At 41.9% G+C, this 21,109-nt stretch overlaps 1 protein-coding gene across 1 annotated transcript in view; it reads left to right on the top strand.

Moving 5' to 3' along the window:
* Positions 1 to 4,282: 4,282 nt before the first annotated feature.
* The window catches only part of CPXM2 (carboxypeptidase X, M14 family member 2), a gene marked incomplete at its 3' end in the record, with an annotated part of 78,341 nt that continues 61,514 nt past the window's right edge, over positions 4,283 to 21,109 (top strand). Inside the window, exon 1 of the mRNA XM_082002430.1 lies at positions 4,283 to 4,690. Within this exon, the coding sequence (XP_081858556.1) occupies positions 4,363 to 4,690 (328 nt within the window). The 5' untranslated portion in view covers positions 4,283 to 4,362. The remainder of the gene's footprint in view (positions 4,691 to 21,109) is intronic.

The raw sequence follows: 21,109 nt of genomic DNA, 5'->3' as shown, positions 1-21,109 counted from the left end.
TACACGTACAACCCTGCCTCTCTTCAGTAGAAACGCATTCCTGAACCTGAACTTCATGAAGTTATGCTTGTTGACAATCAGACAGGGAGAAACAGGGCTGCAGAGGTGGGAAGGGAAGAGCGCGACACGTAGAGCCCAGTTCTCCCAAACGCAAACCTAGTTCCACTAAAGCCATATATTGCCAAAATGGTAGATGTGAAATAAGAGCTGGGAAACACCATCTCGAGGCCAAAGGACGGCAGGAAAGGGTGGCTCATGCGTGCCCTCCCGCTGCGGGCACCTGAGCATCTCTAGCTCGGGGGTGACATGGGGACTAACCAGGCTAGAGATAATTTTTTGCCCGTGGAGAGGGGGAGCTGGGAGTGCCTCTTCTTCCAGGGGTGGTGTTGAAACTGGCTCAAAATACCAAGCTTGAGAAATGTTAACGCAGCTTAGAGGGTAAACCACCATCCTTCAAATAAATGTTTCTTGGGAGCAGAGGGGGGAAGCCCCGCTTGTTTGCAAATAACAGCATGCTGTGTTTCATTGCAGCAGGACGGAGATTTATAGCAAAGTGTAGCATGACTTACACATTATCACTGGCGTCAGTCCAGGAGGGGAGGATAATGCTAGTTACAGTTCTTCTACAAAAATATTAGTTTGCTTTATCTCGTTTGACATCGACTGCGAGTTTTTAAAAGCTATTGGGATACTTTGCGGGCAAAAATAAGGAACAGCCCTTAGGCCAAAAACATCTGAGCCTTCAGTGAACTTAATACTCCTGTGCCACTCTAAGAAGAAAAACCATCTCCTTTCCCAGAAGTTGTATGTTGTTAAGATGCTGACAGAGATCAAAAAAAAAAAAGGTAAAAAGTTCTTATGATGAGGAAGATCTAATTCTGCCTAGAGATAGACTTTTGCGTGGTCCCAGCTGGCTGGATGCATGCACACCCCAAAAAAAGAGGTGGGTCTGAAGGGAGTAACAGTGCATCCATACCCACAGAAAGCATTAAAAGTCAAGAGAAAGAAAGATGGGAGAGCTGGTTATTGACACAGGTTGAGAACCAGGAACAGATGTGGTAGGTATGTTTGGGCGAATAACTCTTCCTTAAGGCAAGTACACACGGAGTGGAGGGAGAGAGTTGTTTGTGGCCACTGCAGGAGGTGAAGGAGAGGGTATGCAGAACCTGCTCGAGGTTCTGCAAAGTTCTCCCCTGCAGGAGTGGAGGTGTCCAAGCAAACCGCCGCTCCTCGAGTCCCTCGCTGCGTCCCGGCCCCAAACTGCTCACCAGGCTTCTCTGCTGGCTCAGGTGTCCCCAGAGGCACGCTCAGGCACGGCCTCTCCCGCGTCCAGCAAGGTGCAGCCTCACGTGGTGGCCTTCCACCTCAGGTCACTTGGTGAGGAAGCCCTTGCAGGGACTCTCAGCTAACTGCAACACATGGAAACTTCACCGAGAGCTTCACTGCTCTGAGGCATTTGCTTGTAATTGGCCAGCAAATTCAGAAATTATTAGGGGCGAGATGAAAGAATGAGATGAGGCGCTGCTGGCACATGATTTGGCTCCTAATTTTACCACCACCACCTCACTTAAACAACATGAACATACAGCAATGAGTGTTGGATACCTGAATAAGAAGGTATTGTGATGAGTGATCTGGGTAACATATGGGTGGATAGTTGTGTCACTTAAATGGATCTTTTATATAATATATATAATTTATATATTATATACCATATATAGTAACATGTATAGTAATATATAAAATATTTAAAAACATAAAATAAGTACAGGTCTGATATTGGCAGATTTTTGCTGCTATACTATATGCAGCTATAGTCGTGCATCTACATATATACAGCTACTATGCATCCTCACCTCTTAAAGAGGTCCAAATCCAATGACACTTTGTTATAATATATAGAATAAATTAAAGCAGCCCAATAACACACAGTCATTTCTTTATAGAAAAGGTATTGTATGGGAGAGAAAATACATGATGTTTACATACGTAATTGAAATGTACACATGTGAAGTTGCCAAAATAAAATCATGCAAAATTCCCCCAAATTGCATTCCTCGGGTCTTCTAACTAATGTACACTTGACTCTATATTTTAAGAAAACACTTCTTGTTATGGTTGGAAATGTAAATCCTCTTCTGTTTCTATGTACCCTTCTTTGACCACTGTGATGAGTTAAATAATGATTTGCAGCTAAAGCTCCTCTAGTTACCAGAAAAATATGTCATTAATGATGTCACGGAAAAGTCTCTTTTTCTATTACTTCTCCAAGTATGCGAGTGTCCACAATATTTGCAGAAGAGTGACTGTGCCTCAAATGGTAACAAAATTATACACGTTTTCTGTAGCTTGTGCTCTGCCCTCAGAAGTTAGGAGCAAGGGAGGAGAGGACTGGATACTTTGGAAAGGGAAAACAAAGTAAGAACATCTGTGAAATCACTAAGGCGGGATAGGCAGAATATCCAGGCTGCCACTGAATACAGAGAACGAGCAGTCTGTTTCACACGTCGCATCCAGTGGGGCTTAGCTCCCACACCACACCCCCTGTGCCAAAGCTGACAAAGCCATCTATGCCAGATAAAACTGTCTGAAAGGTTTGATGGGAAGCAGTTTTTCATCAAATTAAATTAAAAAAAAAATAATTCAATAAAGCAGTGAAAAAGCAAAGTATATTTTATTCTAGTTTTAGAAAACAAAAATTCCTATATTTAAAATAGAAAAAGTCATAGTTTTCAGATTTTAAAAAAAACATGAAATTGAAGGATGAAAATAGAATTACTAGTGAAAACATATTTTCATTCATCTAAAAGGAAGGACAACAGGCACAATATAATCACTAAATTGTTTTCAGGATGGTGACCAAGAAAGCAAGGATTATCATTAAATATATGGGACTGGATCACCCACAGTCTGGAAACCAAATATACAAAAAAGATATAGGTACTGAGATATGAAATTACACTTATTATGCTATTAAAGTTGTAAGAGACACCCACAAAATGGGATTGCAAAGGCAGAATAAAGAGTGGGGTAACAGATGTAATGCTTTCTCCAAGCTGACTGGACAATGGCAAGAAACACAATATACATGATGAAAATATAAGCTGCTATTTTCAACACGGGAGTAAGGATTCGTATTTCATGCGAGCCAACTGCTGCACATTTCCTTCGGCACTGGAGGTTATTTTAGAGGTATGAAAAAGATGAAAGATAAGATTTTATTCCCAGACAAATTGATTCCATTAACGACACTGGGTTGCACGTGTGCAGCCGCTAGCGCAACGCATCCCGATCTGCTTAGAAGATGTGTCAGAGCGCGCAAAAGTCAGGACCGCTCCAAAAAGGGTGAGAAAAAGGGCCACCGATGAAACACGTCCTGCCTGGTTTTCAGCTGGGCTGAGTGCAGGGAGCTCCCATATACCCTAGGAGAAACCTCATAAATTGGCACACGCTGTGTATTGAGTTATATTAGCTTATATGTAAGAATACATATATATTTTAGTTATATATAACTAGTTATATAAACTGCATATACACTATAGTATATAGACACACTATATATACACTATGAACTATATATGAACTAATACAAGCAAAGGGGCTGAGATTGGTGCTGGAGGGGGATCCTACGTTTGTACAAACCAAAAAGAAAAAAATACCATGAAAGGCCATATAGCACAACACATACGGAACGAGGGTTATTTGCCACAGACCCACATCACACGTATCTTCACGTGCGCCCAGGGTCAAAGCGCAGGCAGATGCACCCTGCCAGATGCAGGCAGGGCTCATTCCCGGCTCCGTGTGCCCACCCCCATCCGCACGGCATCTCCCGGGGGAGGGAAACACTTCTGCAGGCAGGCTGGGAGGCAGAGGCTGCCAAGTTTACTTTTCTTTGAATAAATGCTCTCTTGGATCAGCTGCACGCGGGAAGACTAAAGAAACCGTTAGGGGATTTAGCCGAAACTGTCTTGTAATTGTTTTTGGAAGAAAGCAGCAACGACGACAAAAAAAGTATTAGAAAAATGAAAGGCGGGAGAGGAAAAGCAGCAAGCTAACCGTGCTGGGGATCCCACCTGCCAAACGCCGGCGGAGCGGAGCGCTTGTCCGTCTGTCTGGCTGGTGAGCCCGACGATCACATGCAGCCCCGTCCTGCCCCCTCCCTCCGCAGCCCTCCGTCCCGCTGCGCTCCTCGCAACTTCTGTGAAACCAGCCCAAAGCGGAGGCACTTTCCGCAGGCAGGCTCCTTCAGCCCTCTGCGTGTCCTAAGCGGGGTCGCCAGCTGCCAAGGCTCTCTGCTTGCCCTCTTTCCAAATAAAGTTCTGGGATGCAAAGAGGAGATTTCTGCAAAAGCAAACGATAATGATTGCCCTTAGCAGGAAAGGCTCGTGTGCTCCTCAGCTCTGCCTCGCTCTCTGCGCCTTCGGGCTGGCATTGCTGGCAGACGTGTCCCGGGCTGTCCCCATGGACGATCAGGATTATTACCTGCAGGAGATTAGCAACAGGGATCATTATTATTCCTTTCCTTATCCCGGTGAAGAGTTTTTTCCTTTCACGGAGCAACCTGGAGTGGAAGGACCTATCCGTGCTGCAGAGACAGAGGAGCGCCCGGGGTTCAAACCGAGCAGGAAAGAGTTAAAACCGAAGAAAACCAACAAAAAAGGAAAATCCATTCTTGAAACTCCACCAGGTAACTTTCCACCTCCTCCTCCAGAGCTTGGAGGCTGCTGAATTTCATGCTGACTGTGACTTTTAGCATTAATGAATATCTAGTTAATGGCAGCCTTGGTAATAATAACAATAAATGTGCTCGTGGTGATGATGATGACAACACATTAATTTTTAATATGCCACAGAACGGATCTACAGAACTTTTATAGGCTTTTTAACCCTTTCTTCATCAAGTAAAGAGATTTCAGAGTGGTAATGTATTAATTACGCTGCACTCTAGCTAGTATATCCACTTTTCCTTCTTAATTACACTTGACAACTGGCTTGCTGCTAACGCTGCTGTTCTTTAAGCAAAAGAAGAGAGACAGATTCCATGGTAAAAGCTGATTATATATGCTGACACCTTACTTTATCCCCTGTCATTTTAATCTAACAGAAGTTCCCGAATTAATTTCACTTATAAACCTGTGAATTTCTTTGAGATTTCACTTTAAAGCCCTTCAGAGGAAGATACATAAACAAAGATCTTTCTGTAAAAGACTAAGCCATAATGAGCTCAATTTAATTACTGATCTGCAACAAAAATGCCTTGTAATAAAAAAGGCCACCCTTAGTGATATTTTCTGCATTTGTTTGGATGAAAGTATGCAATTATTGAAGTTTGCAGAAACTTGATCATCTTTTACTGTCCAGCTATTCCCATTAAGAGCTAATTGTACCACCCTGAAAGAAAAAGGAATTTCTTTCTGTGTTTCCCAAATGTATGGTAGGTACTTTACTGGTTTGGGACACTTAGGAGTGAATTTGGCCCATGAACGTTAGAGTTGTAAAATTTGGGACCAAATCCTGCTCTCCTACAGCAGAACTCCCCTTCAACTTCAGAAGGAAACTTTTAACATTAACAGCTGGAGCATATGGCACAAAGTTTGGATTTTAGAGCAATCAATACATGTAGCACAGCAAAACAGAGGATCAAGGGTTCTGGAGTAGCTTTAACTTTTCCACTTTTCCCAGTTACATCTAGCAGATAGCAAACTAAATATTTTCAATTTAGTGTTAATGCTAACAGAAATAAATTAGCCTTTGAATAGTAAAGATACAAGCTTCTATAGTAATAGTGATAAGAAAATACCATTTCTGAGAGCTTGAAAACCATTTGTGGGGTGGGCAGTTTGGGTTATTGGCGAAACTCAAGGCAGAAATCAAGAATGGCAGCAAACAGACCTTCTCCAGGGGAGCAGACATACCCAATACCTGTGTCCATCGCTCACTCAGGGGCCAACAGCTTCCCAAGCAGACAATACTTGCCTAGGCTGTTTCAAGGACTGGCTTATTAGATTTATTACCTAATCATCGGCAACACATGGATTTTAAAGCTACCTAATTAGGTACCAGGCTTTTTCTTCTTCAGTCGTGGGATGTTCTACACTTCAGCTCTGCTTTCACCTTCCTTCTTGGCTTTTTCTCAATTTCCCCAGCACACCTACGCTGCCAAACATGACAGCGATGAGGGTAGCATCAATCTGTGAGGGCAATGTTCATTTATCTTTACAGACAGGTATCTTTGAACCCTTACAGGTGCAGAGAAGGCACCTTCATCATTGTGGAACACTCATCCCTTCCAAACCTGGTTTGGTTTATGCACTGTAGACACAAGACTACAACAATCAAACTATATTACGCTGCTGACCTACTAGGGGAGCATACTGAGGTCTTACAGGTAGTCTGAATTTGGTCATTTCCTAAGAACATTTGATTTTGCAAATGGAATCACATTCATTTTTCTATATAGGAAATTACGGAATTAGAAAAGTAAAAAAAGGCCTCCTCAAGCCTGCCCCAGAAAACACTCCATTGCATGCCAACCAATCGACATGTGCAGGATTCACCTTCTAATTTACTGTTTTTGACTTTCCACCCTACGTGACCCTCTGAGTCCAGGGAGTCATTTTATTTCTGCATTCAGCTGAGGTCCTTCCTCAGCTTCCTTCCCCTCCTTGGCATGGCCAAGCCCAAGGTCGAGAGGAGCACGGGAGAGGCTCGTGATGCACCACAAAAAGCAGCTGGAAATAGCTCAGTCCCTCCTTCCACAGCAGCCTTGTGCTCTTTTGACACAGCTCAGCTTCCAAGCTTTCACCAGCCATGTGTGATAGAGCTTTAAAAGCTTACAAGCTTTTAAAAAAATAGCCAGAGGCACAACAAACAACTGATCCCCACCAGCAAACCTCCACTCCCTGTGAGCATGTAGAGGCTTGACACCAACTCAACAAACTGGCCGTTAGACTTACTTTAATATGGGGAAAATGCAGTGTATTTCCTCAGGAGCAGCTGAACTATTTTAACTGAAATAGCCATAATAAGCCCTAAGGCAAACACCCAGCAAAGAGAATAGTTACCATTTGTTAAAGATGTAAGTGAAAACAGGAGGGTTTTTGCAGGAAGTGTCAGGCAATTTTAACTGCAGACTGTTAAAAGTTCTGGCTATACTATTTGAAATTTCTCCTTTCTCCTCTCCCAAAGGCAGGCGAGGGCCAGGTCCACTGCAGTGACTCCAGTGCTCGGTGCCATGTCACCAGGGAACGGTTAGAAATGAAGATCTGAAAATCTGGCCCCTCACAGAGGTGCCTAAATAATAATACATGCCTATAATTTCTCACATTTGGCCTGTTAAGAGGACAGCTAGAAATAATAATAGCAGTTGCCAAACAGACATCCATGAATAGTAACTATAAATCTGGCTGTGTAAATATGTATGTTGTGTATATATGTATACATGTATGTGTTTATGCATATATCTAGAACTGGAAATAATTTATTGCACATGCAGTAAATACAAAAATTTCATTTTTGTGAGGCTCACTGGCAGCCGGGGCATGCGGGATTAATTAGCTGTAACAAACAATAGTCTGGCTGGGAGCTGGGATGAAGAAAGCGGAGGAACAGGAACGTGTGATCTGCCCTTTGGCTGAGCAGCTGGTACCGATCAGCCCCGGCTTTGAATCAAAGTTGAAATCAAACATAGCGCTCTGAAGGACAAAGGACATAACAGATGACACGAATTCAGCTTATTTAAGCAAATTACTGAAGGTGGTGAGAATATAGATGTTCTCAATCTGTGAAATATTAATGCAGAAAGAAATCCTATAGATGTCAGTGGGGTTGCAATGTTTGGGTGTTTTTTAAAGTGTCATTAGAACCAATATTTGCAATACTCAATTCAGATAACAGTTAAAAATATCAGCCTGCCTCCTCGCCCTTTAAACGACTTATAAATCAAGTGGTACTAGGTCGTCCTTGGAAGGTAAACACTTGGATTGACAGGTTTCTGTATATATGTATTTCCATTTTCTAATTCCATCCTTGTTTGTTTAGGCCTCTATCCAAAGCCCATTCAAATCAGTGGAAAGAGTCTTGTTAACGTCAATGTTTTTCTTTTATGAGGCCTTTAATAGAGTTTAGTATACGCCGCCTCAGCTACAATCTGTGGGGCAGACCCCTACAGATGCTTTGGGGGTCTGCCTGCGTACAGGCAAAAAGTCACCACCAAGAGGTTTATGGAGCTGAGGTCCCCACAGACACCGCTCAGTATTGCACATTGCTCTGGATCACGGCGGAACAATTCCCACCGCCAATCCTACTGCGCCCAAATTTGCCGCAATTAAACCTGTAATGATATAATTTTGTATCATTCTATCACTTTTCAGTACAGCTATCAAACTTTCAAGTCAACGCTACAGATACTCTATATCTTCTTTCATGCCTAACATGATGCCGTGCTTTCCAAAATACCATCTACGCAGCTTTCTTTAATCTCAAACTGTCCGTCAGCCTCATGGAGAATAGGGGAATTTGGGACCTGCTAAACTTTAATGGGTACAAATTGATTTACTAAAATTATACTTGTTATAGTAGCTCTTGTTCTGGCCGTACCTTAACTCTGACTGTCTTTGGAAAATAAAAGAGCCATGTTTATTTATATGGCAGTGCTCAGAATGGGTTTTATATCACAGGTCCTCCAGTGTTTGATCTCTGCGCAGTCCAGTGTATGTGTCTGAGCAGTAGTCATGATTTCCTTTGTCTTGTCTTATCTGTTGCTTTCCCCAGGCTTGACGAGACTCTTCGGATGCATCGCTGTTTACTTGCCCCGTATTTGTTTATTTTCCTGTCATGCTGCTACCTATTCAGCAATGTAATTCTTAAGGGTTTTTTTAGTTTGTTGGGTTTTTTTTAATTTATGTAGTGCACAGGAATCTCTTGGATGGGTCAGGATCTCCCTGGACCACATGTCTGAGGAGGAGTCAGTAAGGCAAAAAGAGGATAAAATGGCCAATGCAAGCAACCATGAAAATTATCTTGCAGGAAGAATTTGAATGTATAAAAATAGACTGGTATTCCATTAACTAAGGTGTTTATCAAGGTATGAGATAATGAAGGCTTGGGGAGAGAGCAACAAGTGAAAGAAGAGGAGAAGCTGAATCATAGAGACATTACTCAGGAAAAACTGAAAAGATTTTGTTGCAAAATGGTGATGAAAACCTGAAGAGGGTGTGAAGTTAAAAACATGACAAGTTTATGGTGTTACTGGCATTTGAATGGTGAATTTGTTCACTAGGAAGAAGATATGAGTGAGTGACATATAAGGCATCGAACTGATAGGTGAAAGCACTCAAGAAGACGTCACCAAGATACACCAGGTTTTCAGCTAGCACAGAAGGAAATATAGAAGAAAAAGGTAGCCTGTGAATCAGCCTGACTTGCCAAAATTGTGGGTTTGGATGGGATTAGCTAGAGCAAAGATGGAAAGGTGGGAGACTGAAAACAGACAGCGTGGCTGAAGGCATATCTAGAGCGTTAGGAGGAAGTCTAGGAGCAAAGGGAATCATCAAAGTCAGAGTTTTCCAAAGACATTTGAAGTCCAGCATGTTGAACTTTGCTGGCACGCTGAAGATGGGGTAATGCCTCAGAGCTCTGGCTAGGAAGAAGTCATTAGAAACATTGGCAAGGAAGCCTTTGGGTGGAACGCAAGGGCCGAAAGCCAGCAAGGGCGGGCAACTGGCGTGGGTCCGGCAGGGAGCAGAGCCAGCAGTGGCTTTCGGCAGCGTGTCAGGGAGCTTAGAGGGCATGCGTGAAGGGAAATGGGGCAGGAGCTGGAAACACAAAAGAGATTCAGGGGGAACAGGAACCAGGGTTTGGGGTTACAGAACTGAATTAGAGGGTAAAATGAAGGTTGGGGGATGACTGCGTACATGGGCTGGTATTTAAGTGAAGGCTATCCAGTGATAAATGACTCATACAGGAATTAAGAAGAAATAAGCACAGAATTGCCCATATGCTGGGTAATTACCAGCGCTGCTGTTTTCTAGCCTGTTGGTACCCTGAAACCTTGTAGCTGGCTTCCATCCCTGAGAAACTCAGCGTAAGTGGAGCACTCCTGTGACCTAGAATGTAGATTGTCATTTTAAAGCTTTTGTTTAAACTTCTTATACTGCCAACTTTTAAGAACAAGCTCCCTGGCCCTAGGTGCACATCCATGAATTTTAATATGACCTGTATCACATCCTAATTGCCAGATGTGACAAGCAAATATGAAAACCTGTGGTTTTTAATGAGCTTTCTTTCATCTACCAGCTTCTATTTTCTCCTCAGCACTTCTACAAATATGCAGAATAATGAAATGTAGCATAGCCATTCCATTTAAGAGCCCATCCTTTAAAGAATGTCACAACAAAAAGAGGACAAAGGATGACGAAGAATGAATAATGAGCAATGCCCTCAAAATTGGCCAAATCTTTTTGATTAGCATCTTTCCTTACCCATAGCTTCAATGAATAATGTAACATGAGAAAAAAAAAATCAGAATAAACACATTTGATTATGCTAGAGAAAATCTTTTTCTACAATAATTCTCCCAGCAGTCTTCTCTGAACTCAAACTAATTTTTAAGGTGAGAAAAATACCTCTTTTAAAAAAAGAATGGTTTCACTGAATAGATTTTAATAATATGAACTTAAGTCTAGACTTGTTCCTGAAATGCCAGCATATTACAAGTCACTCATTATTTGAATTCATTCTTGGTTTTTAATGTTATTCTCTGTTCAGTGAGCTGGCTAGACAGGTCAATGTGACGGTTAACAATCAAATTTAACTTATTTCTTTTGGTTTTGGAACGAAGACTTCTGTTAGATATGTGAACTTAGAATCTATCAAAAATATGAAGCAGTGCAAGGTATGGTACAGAAGAAGCAATTTCTTGAATTTCAACGTTTGAGACTTTTCTTCTTGGGATTTTTGAGCCTCGCCCAATCCATTGTCTGTGTAAAAAGCAGGCTGCCAAAAGATTTGTTGTCTGGGTACAGACTTGAGATCTGATTGTCATATTCACACACAGTGATTGCTTGTGCTTATATTATTATTATTATGCAAAGGATGCATCAGATCTGGTGGTCTTGTTCCTCTAGTAAGGTTATGTCTTGTGCTACTGCTTGTATTATAAAGTAAGGATTTTTGAAATGAACATATAAATATGTGCTTTTAACACTAGGGTTTTTGTTACTCAAGGAAAATGGGAACAAACAAAGCTCTGATGTAGCTGAAATTAGTTGCTTTTTAAAATCCAGTGATTACCTATGCAAAACACTCCATAGCCTTTACTCAGCTCAAACAAACATTCACTGAGAGATAACAGAGGTGATAGGAATAATCACTGGTGGTAGAAACAGACAATCACCTTTAATCTTTCTGTCCCTGGGAGCTACCTTAAGGGACAGTTGGGTCCTATTTAATTCAATAGGCCATGAATCAAAGACAGCATTCGAGTTTCCTTCGTTTTCGCATAGGATTTCATTCAGGGATGGTCATGGCCATATATCTGTGCGGTTAAATCTCCAGCGTAGTAGTTTCTTCTCTATAACTTGGCTGAACAAACTATCCATGCCCAGGCAAGAATAAAGCGCATGGACAATGGAATTAGTGTATTTAGAGGACGCTGTGGCCAGTCCCAAGACAGGTATCTTACACTGCTGCTGTCTATTTTCCTGATGGGGACTTCTTTTCCCGAGCCACAGAGGATGCTGATCACTGTGCACCACAGCTACCTCCTTCAGGGGCTTGCCTAGCTCCTCTGGAAGCCCTTCCCTGGCTATTTCTGTTGACTTCGAAAGGTGTTTGGTGGGGTTTTTATATAGCTGACCAAGTAATGAAAAACACGTTAAATCGTTAGTAAAATACATTGCAATGTTAATTCATGCAGTGGATGATGCAAGCACTTTTCTAATTTCCTTGTAGCACAGCAAAAGGAGTATTTGTAATTCCATTTCCCCGTGGTTTTATCATCCCATTGTGGGGACAAACAGGGTATGCTGGATGTCTGCTGTGCGCTGGAGGGGATGGAGCACCGTCAGAGAGGAGGAAGGCATTTCATTCTTCACGCAGTCACCAGGCAGTGGGAAATAACTTGACAGCTGTAAAAGGAAAACTGTTTCTCTCTTCTACCCGTCGCTAAAAATGGTAACAAAAGAAGGTGAGAAAAGCAAGAGGGGGAATGAAGAGATGCCAGATGGTGACTCTGAGAGTTAGAGTAGCTATGAAGGCATGAGAGGAAGCATGTGGGCATCATTTAAGGCATCTTTGGAGTACTTGGGTTTAGCTGTTAATCTCTCTAATCCTGTTTGAATTAAATCACAAAGGATAGTCTTGAGAATGTGCTGATAGATATCTAAATCCTCTCTGGGGCATAAAATAGTTCCCTCCTGGTGGGTAACACACCGGCATTGGCAAGCAAGGATTTGTACCATGTTATGGGGAGTTGGACTTGATGATCCTTATGGGTCCCTTCCAACTTGAGGTATTCCATCATTCTACGATTATAGGTTAAATGGAGACGAGGAAAGATAAAGGTTTCATTCCTTATTTCCACGGTGATCTACATAATTTTCCTAAACAAGAGGCTTTGAAATGACTTTCTGGTTCTGGAGGGGAGTTTAAAGGAGCTGTCTTACAAATGGGAATCAGGCCCAATACATGGTCAAGTATATTTTACAAGAATGTCTTGTAAAATTTATATGAGATATTACTGCTAGATCAGAGCTGGAGAAACATACTTTACTCTTGGATTAGGGAGAGTGAATGTTTTCCTATTCTGACACATGAGCGAGCCCCAAACTTGCAGTGCATGGTCTGTGTGGGGCTGTGTCGCAGTGTGCCCACTGGGATTCGGTATTGCAGAAAATCCCACAAAAGCTGGCAAACTTCAACGGACCGTAGTGACTTCCCGTAGCTATCGCTCGTGGGTGAAGCTGAGCATCCGATCAACCGTATCTGTAGTGAAAGCACCCAGATACAGTATTCATCTTCTGTTTCCTTATGGTTATTTACAGTATGGGAATCCTGTAAATATACAGGTCTCTAAATAATGGTAAATAATATAGTTCTACTCCTGCTTTCACACAAGCGTTAGCAGGATGCTGTATTTGCAAATTTGCTGCTGCATTCAACAGTCCAAACAAAGAATGTAATAAAAGTTGTTGTATACCTAAGTTAAATATAGTTCATGTACTGGCAGCTTACACTTCTTTTTACTTTCTGCTATACAGTGTATCTACTCTGTAGTTTCTAGGTACTGACTTAGAAAATAGTACTTTCAAAGTGAATAGTGTACCTGATTAATTTAGCGCTCTTTTTTTTTGGTTAATCACTTAAAGATCTAATGGGCTTTTTTTTTTTTTCATTCATATGAGCGGCTTGACTTGTCTTGTATGATTATACGCCAGCCTTGGGCGGCTTGTGAATTATGTGAGGCATGTACCTGGCAATAGTGTTGCTCTGCTATAACCAACATAATTCCCAAGGACCAAGGTCAACTAACAACGTGACTTAAATCTTCATGAAGTTGATATTAAAGGGTTGTGTGCATTTTTATATTTATAAATGTCTAAAAATACAGAAGTTTTGAAAGAGATGTGGTTTTGCACTTAAGACAACAGATGAAAATCTAAGAGAGAAGCTCCTGTCTTTAGAAAGATGGCCACAGGTAGCGATCATTTTGGTAGTGGTGACTGAAACTGTAATTGATATTTCTTTTTTTCATCCATCAGCAGTTAGTATAAACATCAAAATAATCATCAGGGCAGGGTTTCTTATCCCCTAGCCCTTAGGTTGGAGAATCACTCTCATCTTAGTTCTCCAGCTCCCATTCAGCTCTTTCTGAGCTTTATGAAAAGAGATCTATCTCCTGCAGCGTGGGCTGAGACCACCCGTATGCCTCAGTAGCTTGATGTTCAGCAACTTCCCCTGCGCGATGTGCATTCACACCAGCAATGGGAGCGCTTTAGCCATCTGGGCAATCATCTGAAGTCAGATAAAGGGAAACCGCCTTTTCCATTGCCATGTCTGGTGGCCATGTTTCACCCAGAGCCTGGGATGTTGGACACGTTCACAGCGTACTGATCTCTTTAGGAGATGTGGACAGACAAATGCTCAGTTTTGAATCCTAGTACATGGCAGACAGACCTTCACCATCCAGAAGGAAACACCACTGGATATGTCCCAAAGCTGAATGCTAAATACAGCATTCAGCTGTTCTATAATGGGACTCAGTTGGGCTTAAACCCCAGAGTCCTGTGTTCAGCTTGTTCTTTTGGACCTTAATAGCTCATCCAGACAATGTCAAAGAGAGCTTCCTAAATCTGTTTGCTTAGATTATAGGGCTTGAGTGCTTCCTGTAGATTATTTCTTTCTCACACTCCCATGCATCACAAATTTAGTAGTTTTCTTGGCGTTTCCCTTCTTTTTGTATCTACAAGATTGATTCTCCTTGCTGGGACCTAAAAGGGAACCCGAGGGGGAATCCCAAATGTCCCTGCTTCACTTCCAGGGTTTTCTTTGGCCTAGAGAGGGGCTCAGGATGTCTGTGGTCTCCGTTGTCCCCAAATTTGCCTTTTACCTATTTCCTCATATGAACTTTGTAAAGCAAAACAGTCTCCCATTTCAAGGGGAGTTATGTTTGTCAAGAGAGTACAGAGCGAGGCCAAGTATCTCCTTCCTCTAACACATCCAAGATTTACTGTAAACTGCTCGAGTACGTTAATCGTTGTGCTGTGCTGGGAGACAGTGTTGTTCGCAATGGCAGCAACTGAAAACCATCTTTCTCATTCTTTCCCAGAAATCAGAGTATTTTTATGTTCTCCTCTTCAGAGATACAGTGTTTTATAGTGACAGGTTTATGGCTTCTCTTTACTGTCAGGGTCCTCCTAAAACATCTGTCACATGAAGGGAAAAGTTCAAAGTAGCTTAGAAGAGCTGATCTTAACTCTGGATGTACGCACTCCCTACCACCAGCATTACAACCACCCCTTATGCCAGATTTGGATTTAACACATTCTTTTTTCCTCAAGATAATTTTCAATAGTTTAATGAGTTTGCCCCATACATATGGCAGAGGATGTCTGAACACGGGACTGGATTTCAACCCTCCCAAAGATTTGTCATTGGCTTAGAGCAGAAATTTCTATTTCAGCCAAAAAGCCTTGTGTATGTGATTGCCTAAAAGTAGAATGTAAAACTTCAGCCTTTGACAACATGATTCTTCTCTTTTTCCCCTTAATTGCTTATGTTCTGAGAAGTTACAGAAAACATTTCAGAAACAGAATGATATCTGCCATCACAAGCTGGATGGCAAGTACCCTACCCCAGAGGATAGACCCAGTTTTATCCCACAGAGTATTTAAACTGGACTTTCTTTATACACTTTAAATTCCAAGCACGAATTCCATCGAGAGCTCTGCCAGATGTATGTCTGGGTTATATATGGCTTATATACATGGCTGGAAGGAAGGCTGGAGTTTCCCATAGTAAATCTGTACTTGGGTCTGCTCCAGGATGCAGGCGACCCAACAGCATGGGGACATGCCCCAGCCTTCAGTGCATGTCACTGGAGCAGGAGGTTTCGCCTAAGGTGAGGCAATAGCTCCTATGCTGCTGGTGGATAGAAGGCTGAGGAGAGGAGAGGAGAGGCAAAGGAGGAGGAGGAGGAGGTGGCAGCAGAGGAGCCAGGGCCAGTCATAGCCAGGGTCCAGCAAATACTCCAGCTAAGACAAAGAGGAAAATACCTTACAGCTTTTTTGGCAGATATTTTTTTCCTCAGACTCCTCTGGATGCCCCTGGATCCCAGCAGAGGACTGCAGTCCAAAACTCTTGCAGGCTCCTCAGATGAGTGTCTCACATCTGGTCCCATTCTTTTGCATCAGGTATTTTATTAGATACATGTAAGTGACAAAAACAAGCCCCAAAAATCTTGCTTCCATCTTGTAGTGGAACAGATGATTGGGGGATCATATATAGAGGCAGAAAGCTATGAGTCTTCTTCCAAAGACCTTTGAAAATGCTGACAAAGTGGGCCCAGGTACTGCAGAGGCCCGGAGATGGAAGGATGCACAAAGCTCAGAGAAGAAAGTGGATAAATTCCTCAGTTGCCAAACTTGCAGCCCAGGAGGAAAGAGGGTTGAGGTATCTGGTCACTGAAATCACAAAATATAGCATCTGTTCTCTGCCTGAATGACTGAATTCTTTATCTAAAAAAGAGAAGAAAATATGAGGGCTAATATGCTCTTGATCCAATTTTCCTGCAAAACTGCTGTTTGTTGCTTAGGATCTGAAAACACTTCTACAAAAAAAGAGTAATGTCTGTTTGCAAGAAATAGTTTGAGTCCACAATGAACAAAGAGCAAAGCTCTCAACCAGCAGCAGATGGCATTCAGTGTTATTTTAAACTATTAAATGAAAAGCGGGGAGGGGGGAGTCTTGTAGGTCTACTTTCTGAATAATCCATATCGTGATGAAGGCTAAAGATGTGGAACACAAAATATTGCAGACACATCTGAATTGCTTGATATTGCTAATTTGCAATCAGCAAATATGTACTTGGGGTTTTTTGAATGCTATTCAAATGGCAATCATACTGACTGATTGAGCAAGAGCCCCTACTCTCTTACAAGACAAATAGAATGAGAAACTTTTCAAAACATTATTAAAAAATGCTAGTATGGAGTTATGCAGCTAAAATGCCACAGAACTCTCTGAAAAAGTGGAGAGAAAATAGCACAAAGCTATTCCTCTGCAAAACCATTCCACATTTCTGTTCATTAATCCTGAATCCGATGTTTTTCCTCTCAATGAGCAAGTTGAAAAATGGGGTTTTTTTTATGCTCAGGGAAGCTTGCCCCGAAGCTTTCTCTATTCCACCTATTTCAAGTGCAAAATACCAATGCTTACTAAATACTCCCAGCTCCTGTGGGTGGGAGAGAGGGTGGGCTCTCTGAGGCAGCAACTGAGTTGATGATAAATCCCAAATCATAGCCTGCACTTTCCACATTAGCATGTCCGTGTTTTGCGGAGGAGTCAAGGGCTCTGTTGGTGCCAACATGGGCTATTGCTAGCACACCACTGTTCTCCAGGGAAAGGGTGTCAAAGCTCACTGTAATATAAATTAGGGTTTACTCGAACGCTTTCCTGAGCAGTCCTCATGGGGTCCACAGGCTGGTAAGTGTATTGCCCAAAGTTTGGATCTTTGGGCTTTCAGGCTTAAGCATGCATATGTGCGATTTTAAATCACTAACAACTCACATTTCAAATAATTTGAAGCTTCTGACACACTTAGCTTTGAGGAAGTGAAGTCTCCTATGTGCTAAATGTTTAGCCTGTGATTATGAGCCTTTGCTGGACCAGGGCTGAATTCTTAAACAAAGCAGAAAAGATGTTCAGACAGAATAAATTTTGTGAATCTTTTGTGGGCTGCACAAAGGTCGTAGGAAGCTGGAATAAGGATGAAGGACCTCTGAACAATCAGTCATTTGAGTTGGAGGGGTGCCTGCCCTTTGAGATATTTGTCTGAACCTTGCTCGAACTGTTTCATCTCCTTCGCTCTGTAATATGGAGCTGGAGCTTCGTAAGAGCTTCCCTGCTGAACCTCCAGTGCTTCCCCCGCATCAGCTCTGAAATACAGAGCCATGTCTTTCTCATGGTATTTTTAGCATTTCTCTTTCTGTGGGCAGGAAGCTCAGAGGCTTGTGAACATGTTGAGTGCACAAAATTTAAAAGATATTAAATGAGCTTTTAAATCCACAGAATCCTGGTGCTTGCTTGGGATTGGGGTATTTTTTTAAACTATTTTCTTTTTTAGTCCCCTAAATTGGCTTTTCCATGAGTAGCTTGAGGGCGGGTAGAGAGGAGGAAGTAGTATGGATGGACTACAGTATGTGCCATTGCCTTTTTGACGATGAACATCTGAAAGCTAGAAAGTCATCTAGAAGCTGAAATGCTTTGGGATGTTGAGCAAAAGCTCATGGGAAGCACAGCTGGTGAAATGTGGGAAAGGGAGAGCCTGACTGCAGGCTTGCATGTGTGTTTTCCGAGGTCCTTAAAACTCATGCCTTTTTCAGAATGTACTTTAGGGAATAATTTATTGCCTGTGCAAGCTGGCCTCTGTGCTTAGATTTCTTCATCAATGGTGCATTTCCCAGTGGGATTCCTGTGCTCCCCTGGGGTTTGCATCTGCACAGTGAGCCCAAACACCAGGCACAGACCTGTTCCAGGGGAAGCACCCCTCTTGCACTGCTCCTTGCACCCCAGCAATTCCACTCCTCTGCTCTTTAGGCTTTTCCTTTCTTTTCCTTTCCTTCCTTTTTTTTTTTTTTTTTTGAATGAGAGTAGTCACATTTCAATCCAGGCCTGGACTTGATTTTCTCAAATCTTAGACATTTAATTGTTTCTTGAAGTTTTACTTCATTTTGCTTTGAACTCTTAAATACTCTGCTTTCAGGGTGCTTCTCAAGGGTGCAACAGCTTGGATGTAGGGTGCTTTAAAGGAAAGAAGAAAGCTCTGTTATATGAGTTCCTAAATCTTTTGCTTTTCAGGACTTCTGGGTATATCCAAAGAACCTCTGGTTATTTTCTATGTGCTCTTGGCCAATCTTTCATCCCTTCGCTAAGACAGTTTTCCACTGTTTGGGACTTTAGATGTATTAGCAAATTCTGACTTTTTAGTACTGTCTTAGAGCTGCACTTGAATCAATGACATAGTTTAAAAATGTAAGTCCATCAAAAAGAATAATTACATGAAAAGCAAACAAGCCAATGAAACTTATTTTTTTCTTTTACTGTGCTCTAGAAAATAAAAACTGATTCCTTTTTCAGGGTTGGGAAGGAGCAGAAAGTTTGAGTTCAGGTTAATTGTAACCACACAACTTTCTTCTGAAATCATTGTCTGAGCAATAGCTCCAGGCACTACGGTGACTTCTATGCTTTTCGAGAAGTGTTTGTTTTTGTTTGTTCCCCTTATTATTTCATATGAAATAATAACAACAGATGTGATTTTAGAAAAAAACATACAAATGTCTAAACTCACTGCTAGAGCAGACACACCAGGTCTCCATAAAGCTGAGACTTACACTTTATAAAAGGTTTTAAAACCAAGTTGGATTGATTTTAGGTATTTCCTGTCACAGGCTTCTATATAGGTCAAGTATTTAGCCCAGATGTGCAACCTGGAGGAGGGCTAGGCAGCAACCGAGACCAGCCTCACAAATAAACTCTGAGGCTGGAGCAGCCGTTCCCACCCCCTCAGTGATGCTTCCTCGTAGTGGGCAGCACAGTTACTGCTGCTCGAGGAGGAAGGGTGTTCATGGCAAGGGGTATAAGCACAGTTGGGTGCCGGGGTATGACGGGTGGCTTGGCAATTTCTGCTGAAGTGGGCAGCCCCCCTTTGAGGGTCTCCTTGCTTGTGCATGGAGTTGTGTTTGCAACTATGTGTTTGTCTACATGCAGAGGAGGCAAATTTTAATGTAACTTCTGATTAGCGGCTTATTCTTTGGGAAGATTTAAAATTGGCAAGGATTACTTTTTCACAAACCAGCAGTGGAGGAATGACTCTCAGAAAGACGATCCTGCACTATTCACACAGGTCTCACTGCAGAGAGAATAGACTACTTCTATTCTACATCCCGTTGATACCTCCGTATTTTTAGTTTTAATCATGAAAAAATGAAAGATGACATTTCACCTCACAGCTGAGATGACTGATGAGTGTCTGCTGCCTAAACGCATAGCTTAGCTGGTACTCCTTCATTGTGCTGGCTCTGAAGTTTGCTGGCTCCCACCAAGAGCTAAGTCAGAAAGCCAAATTGATAGACAACAACCTACTATGAAACCCCAAACTGAATAGCAAAGTGATTCTAGCTTCATCCCTTTACTTTCGTTAGGCTTTGGGCTGCTTCATCAAAGGAAGCTAATGCAGCTGTTTCAGTATCATATTCAGCACATTTTCTGCCTTATAGAAAAGTAGAAGAAATACAGTTTTGTCTGTACTAGATTTTAACTTGATGAAAAGTTAAATAACCTTAAGTAGTGTTGACCGGGAAGTGGCTGACCAAATTTAGTACTTGGGAATGGAGGTAACCATAGTAGTGGTGATAAAATTTAATGGCTTGTCAGTACTAATGAGACCTCCTTTACAATCTCTCAGGTTTTTCCTGCTCTATGTGTGTGGGCTTCATGTGCATGCTGGAGAGAGCTGAAGGTGAAAGTTTTCACCTGGAAGGTGAAAACTGGGTGATATCAGAGTGGTGCCATCTATTCCAGGGAAATCAGGTGTTTTTAGAGAACTGCTGAAGCAGTGTATTTCACCACTGTATAGCCCCAGGTGTCCGATTCTGATCCTGGTGATGGAGCATACACAGCCCCTTTCCTATGTCCTCCCGCTTGGATACTTCCCTTGGGCTGCCTGGGATCCCTGTTTTGCTCAAAACGGGTGGCTCTGCTGCAAAATCATTAAAGCTGGCAGAATTCTTGGTAGATGTATATTTCCAGGGCCAGAAGCTATGGAAAATTTCTAGGTTATGTATGTTTAAGGAATTTCCTGACTATGCTGTCACTCTGTACAACTGCATAGTGAACGTGCTATACTTAACTATGGATATAGTCACTCCTGTATAAAGTTGCTGCTCCAACTTTCATAGAGGGGGAGGAAAATTATTGTGCCATACGCCAACTTTATACTCATACAACTGTTTTTATGCAGTTGTACTATTTCTGGTAAAATGCACTAAAATCGTATTGTTAAAGTGGTTAAACTTTAGCACTTTAAATGTGTCTCATTTATTGGGCCATGGTAGTATCTTAAGATAGTTGCTATTTTCTGTCTTTATTCTGTATTTGTTAATGGTATTCCAAGTTTCAATGTTTAATTTAATGGCCACAATTAATGTTCTTGTTGTAGAACATTTGGTCTTGCAGTATACCTTAGTGACTCGATATCTTAAGCTATTTCGGGCATGAACACATCGGACAGACATGCGTTTTTAATGCTAATGTTAGTCCTATACGCAGCCATTGTGTGAGCAGTCTGTCTCAGTTTTTTTCTCCATCGTTTGGCTAAGTCTATTTGTTT

Source organism: Phaethon aethereus (genome assembly GCF_964289735.1).
Source record: "Phaethon aethereus genome assembly, chromosome: 7".
Taxonomy (NCBI): Eukaryota; Metazoa; Chordata; class Aves; order Phaethontiformes; family Phaethontidae; genus Phaethon; species Phaethon aethereus.
The sequence above is the reverse complement of the archived record's forward strand: the minus strand, read 5'-3'. Positions and strand labels throughout refer to the sequence as shown.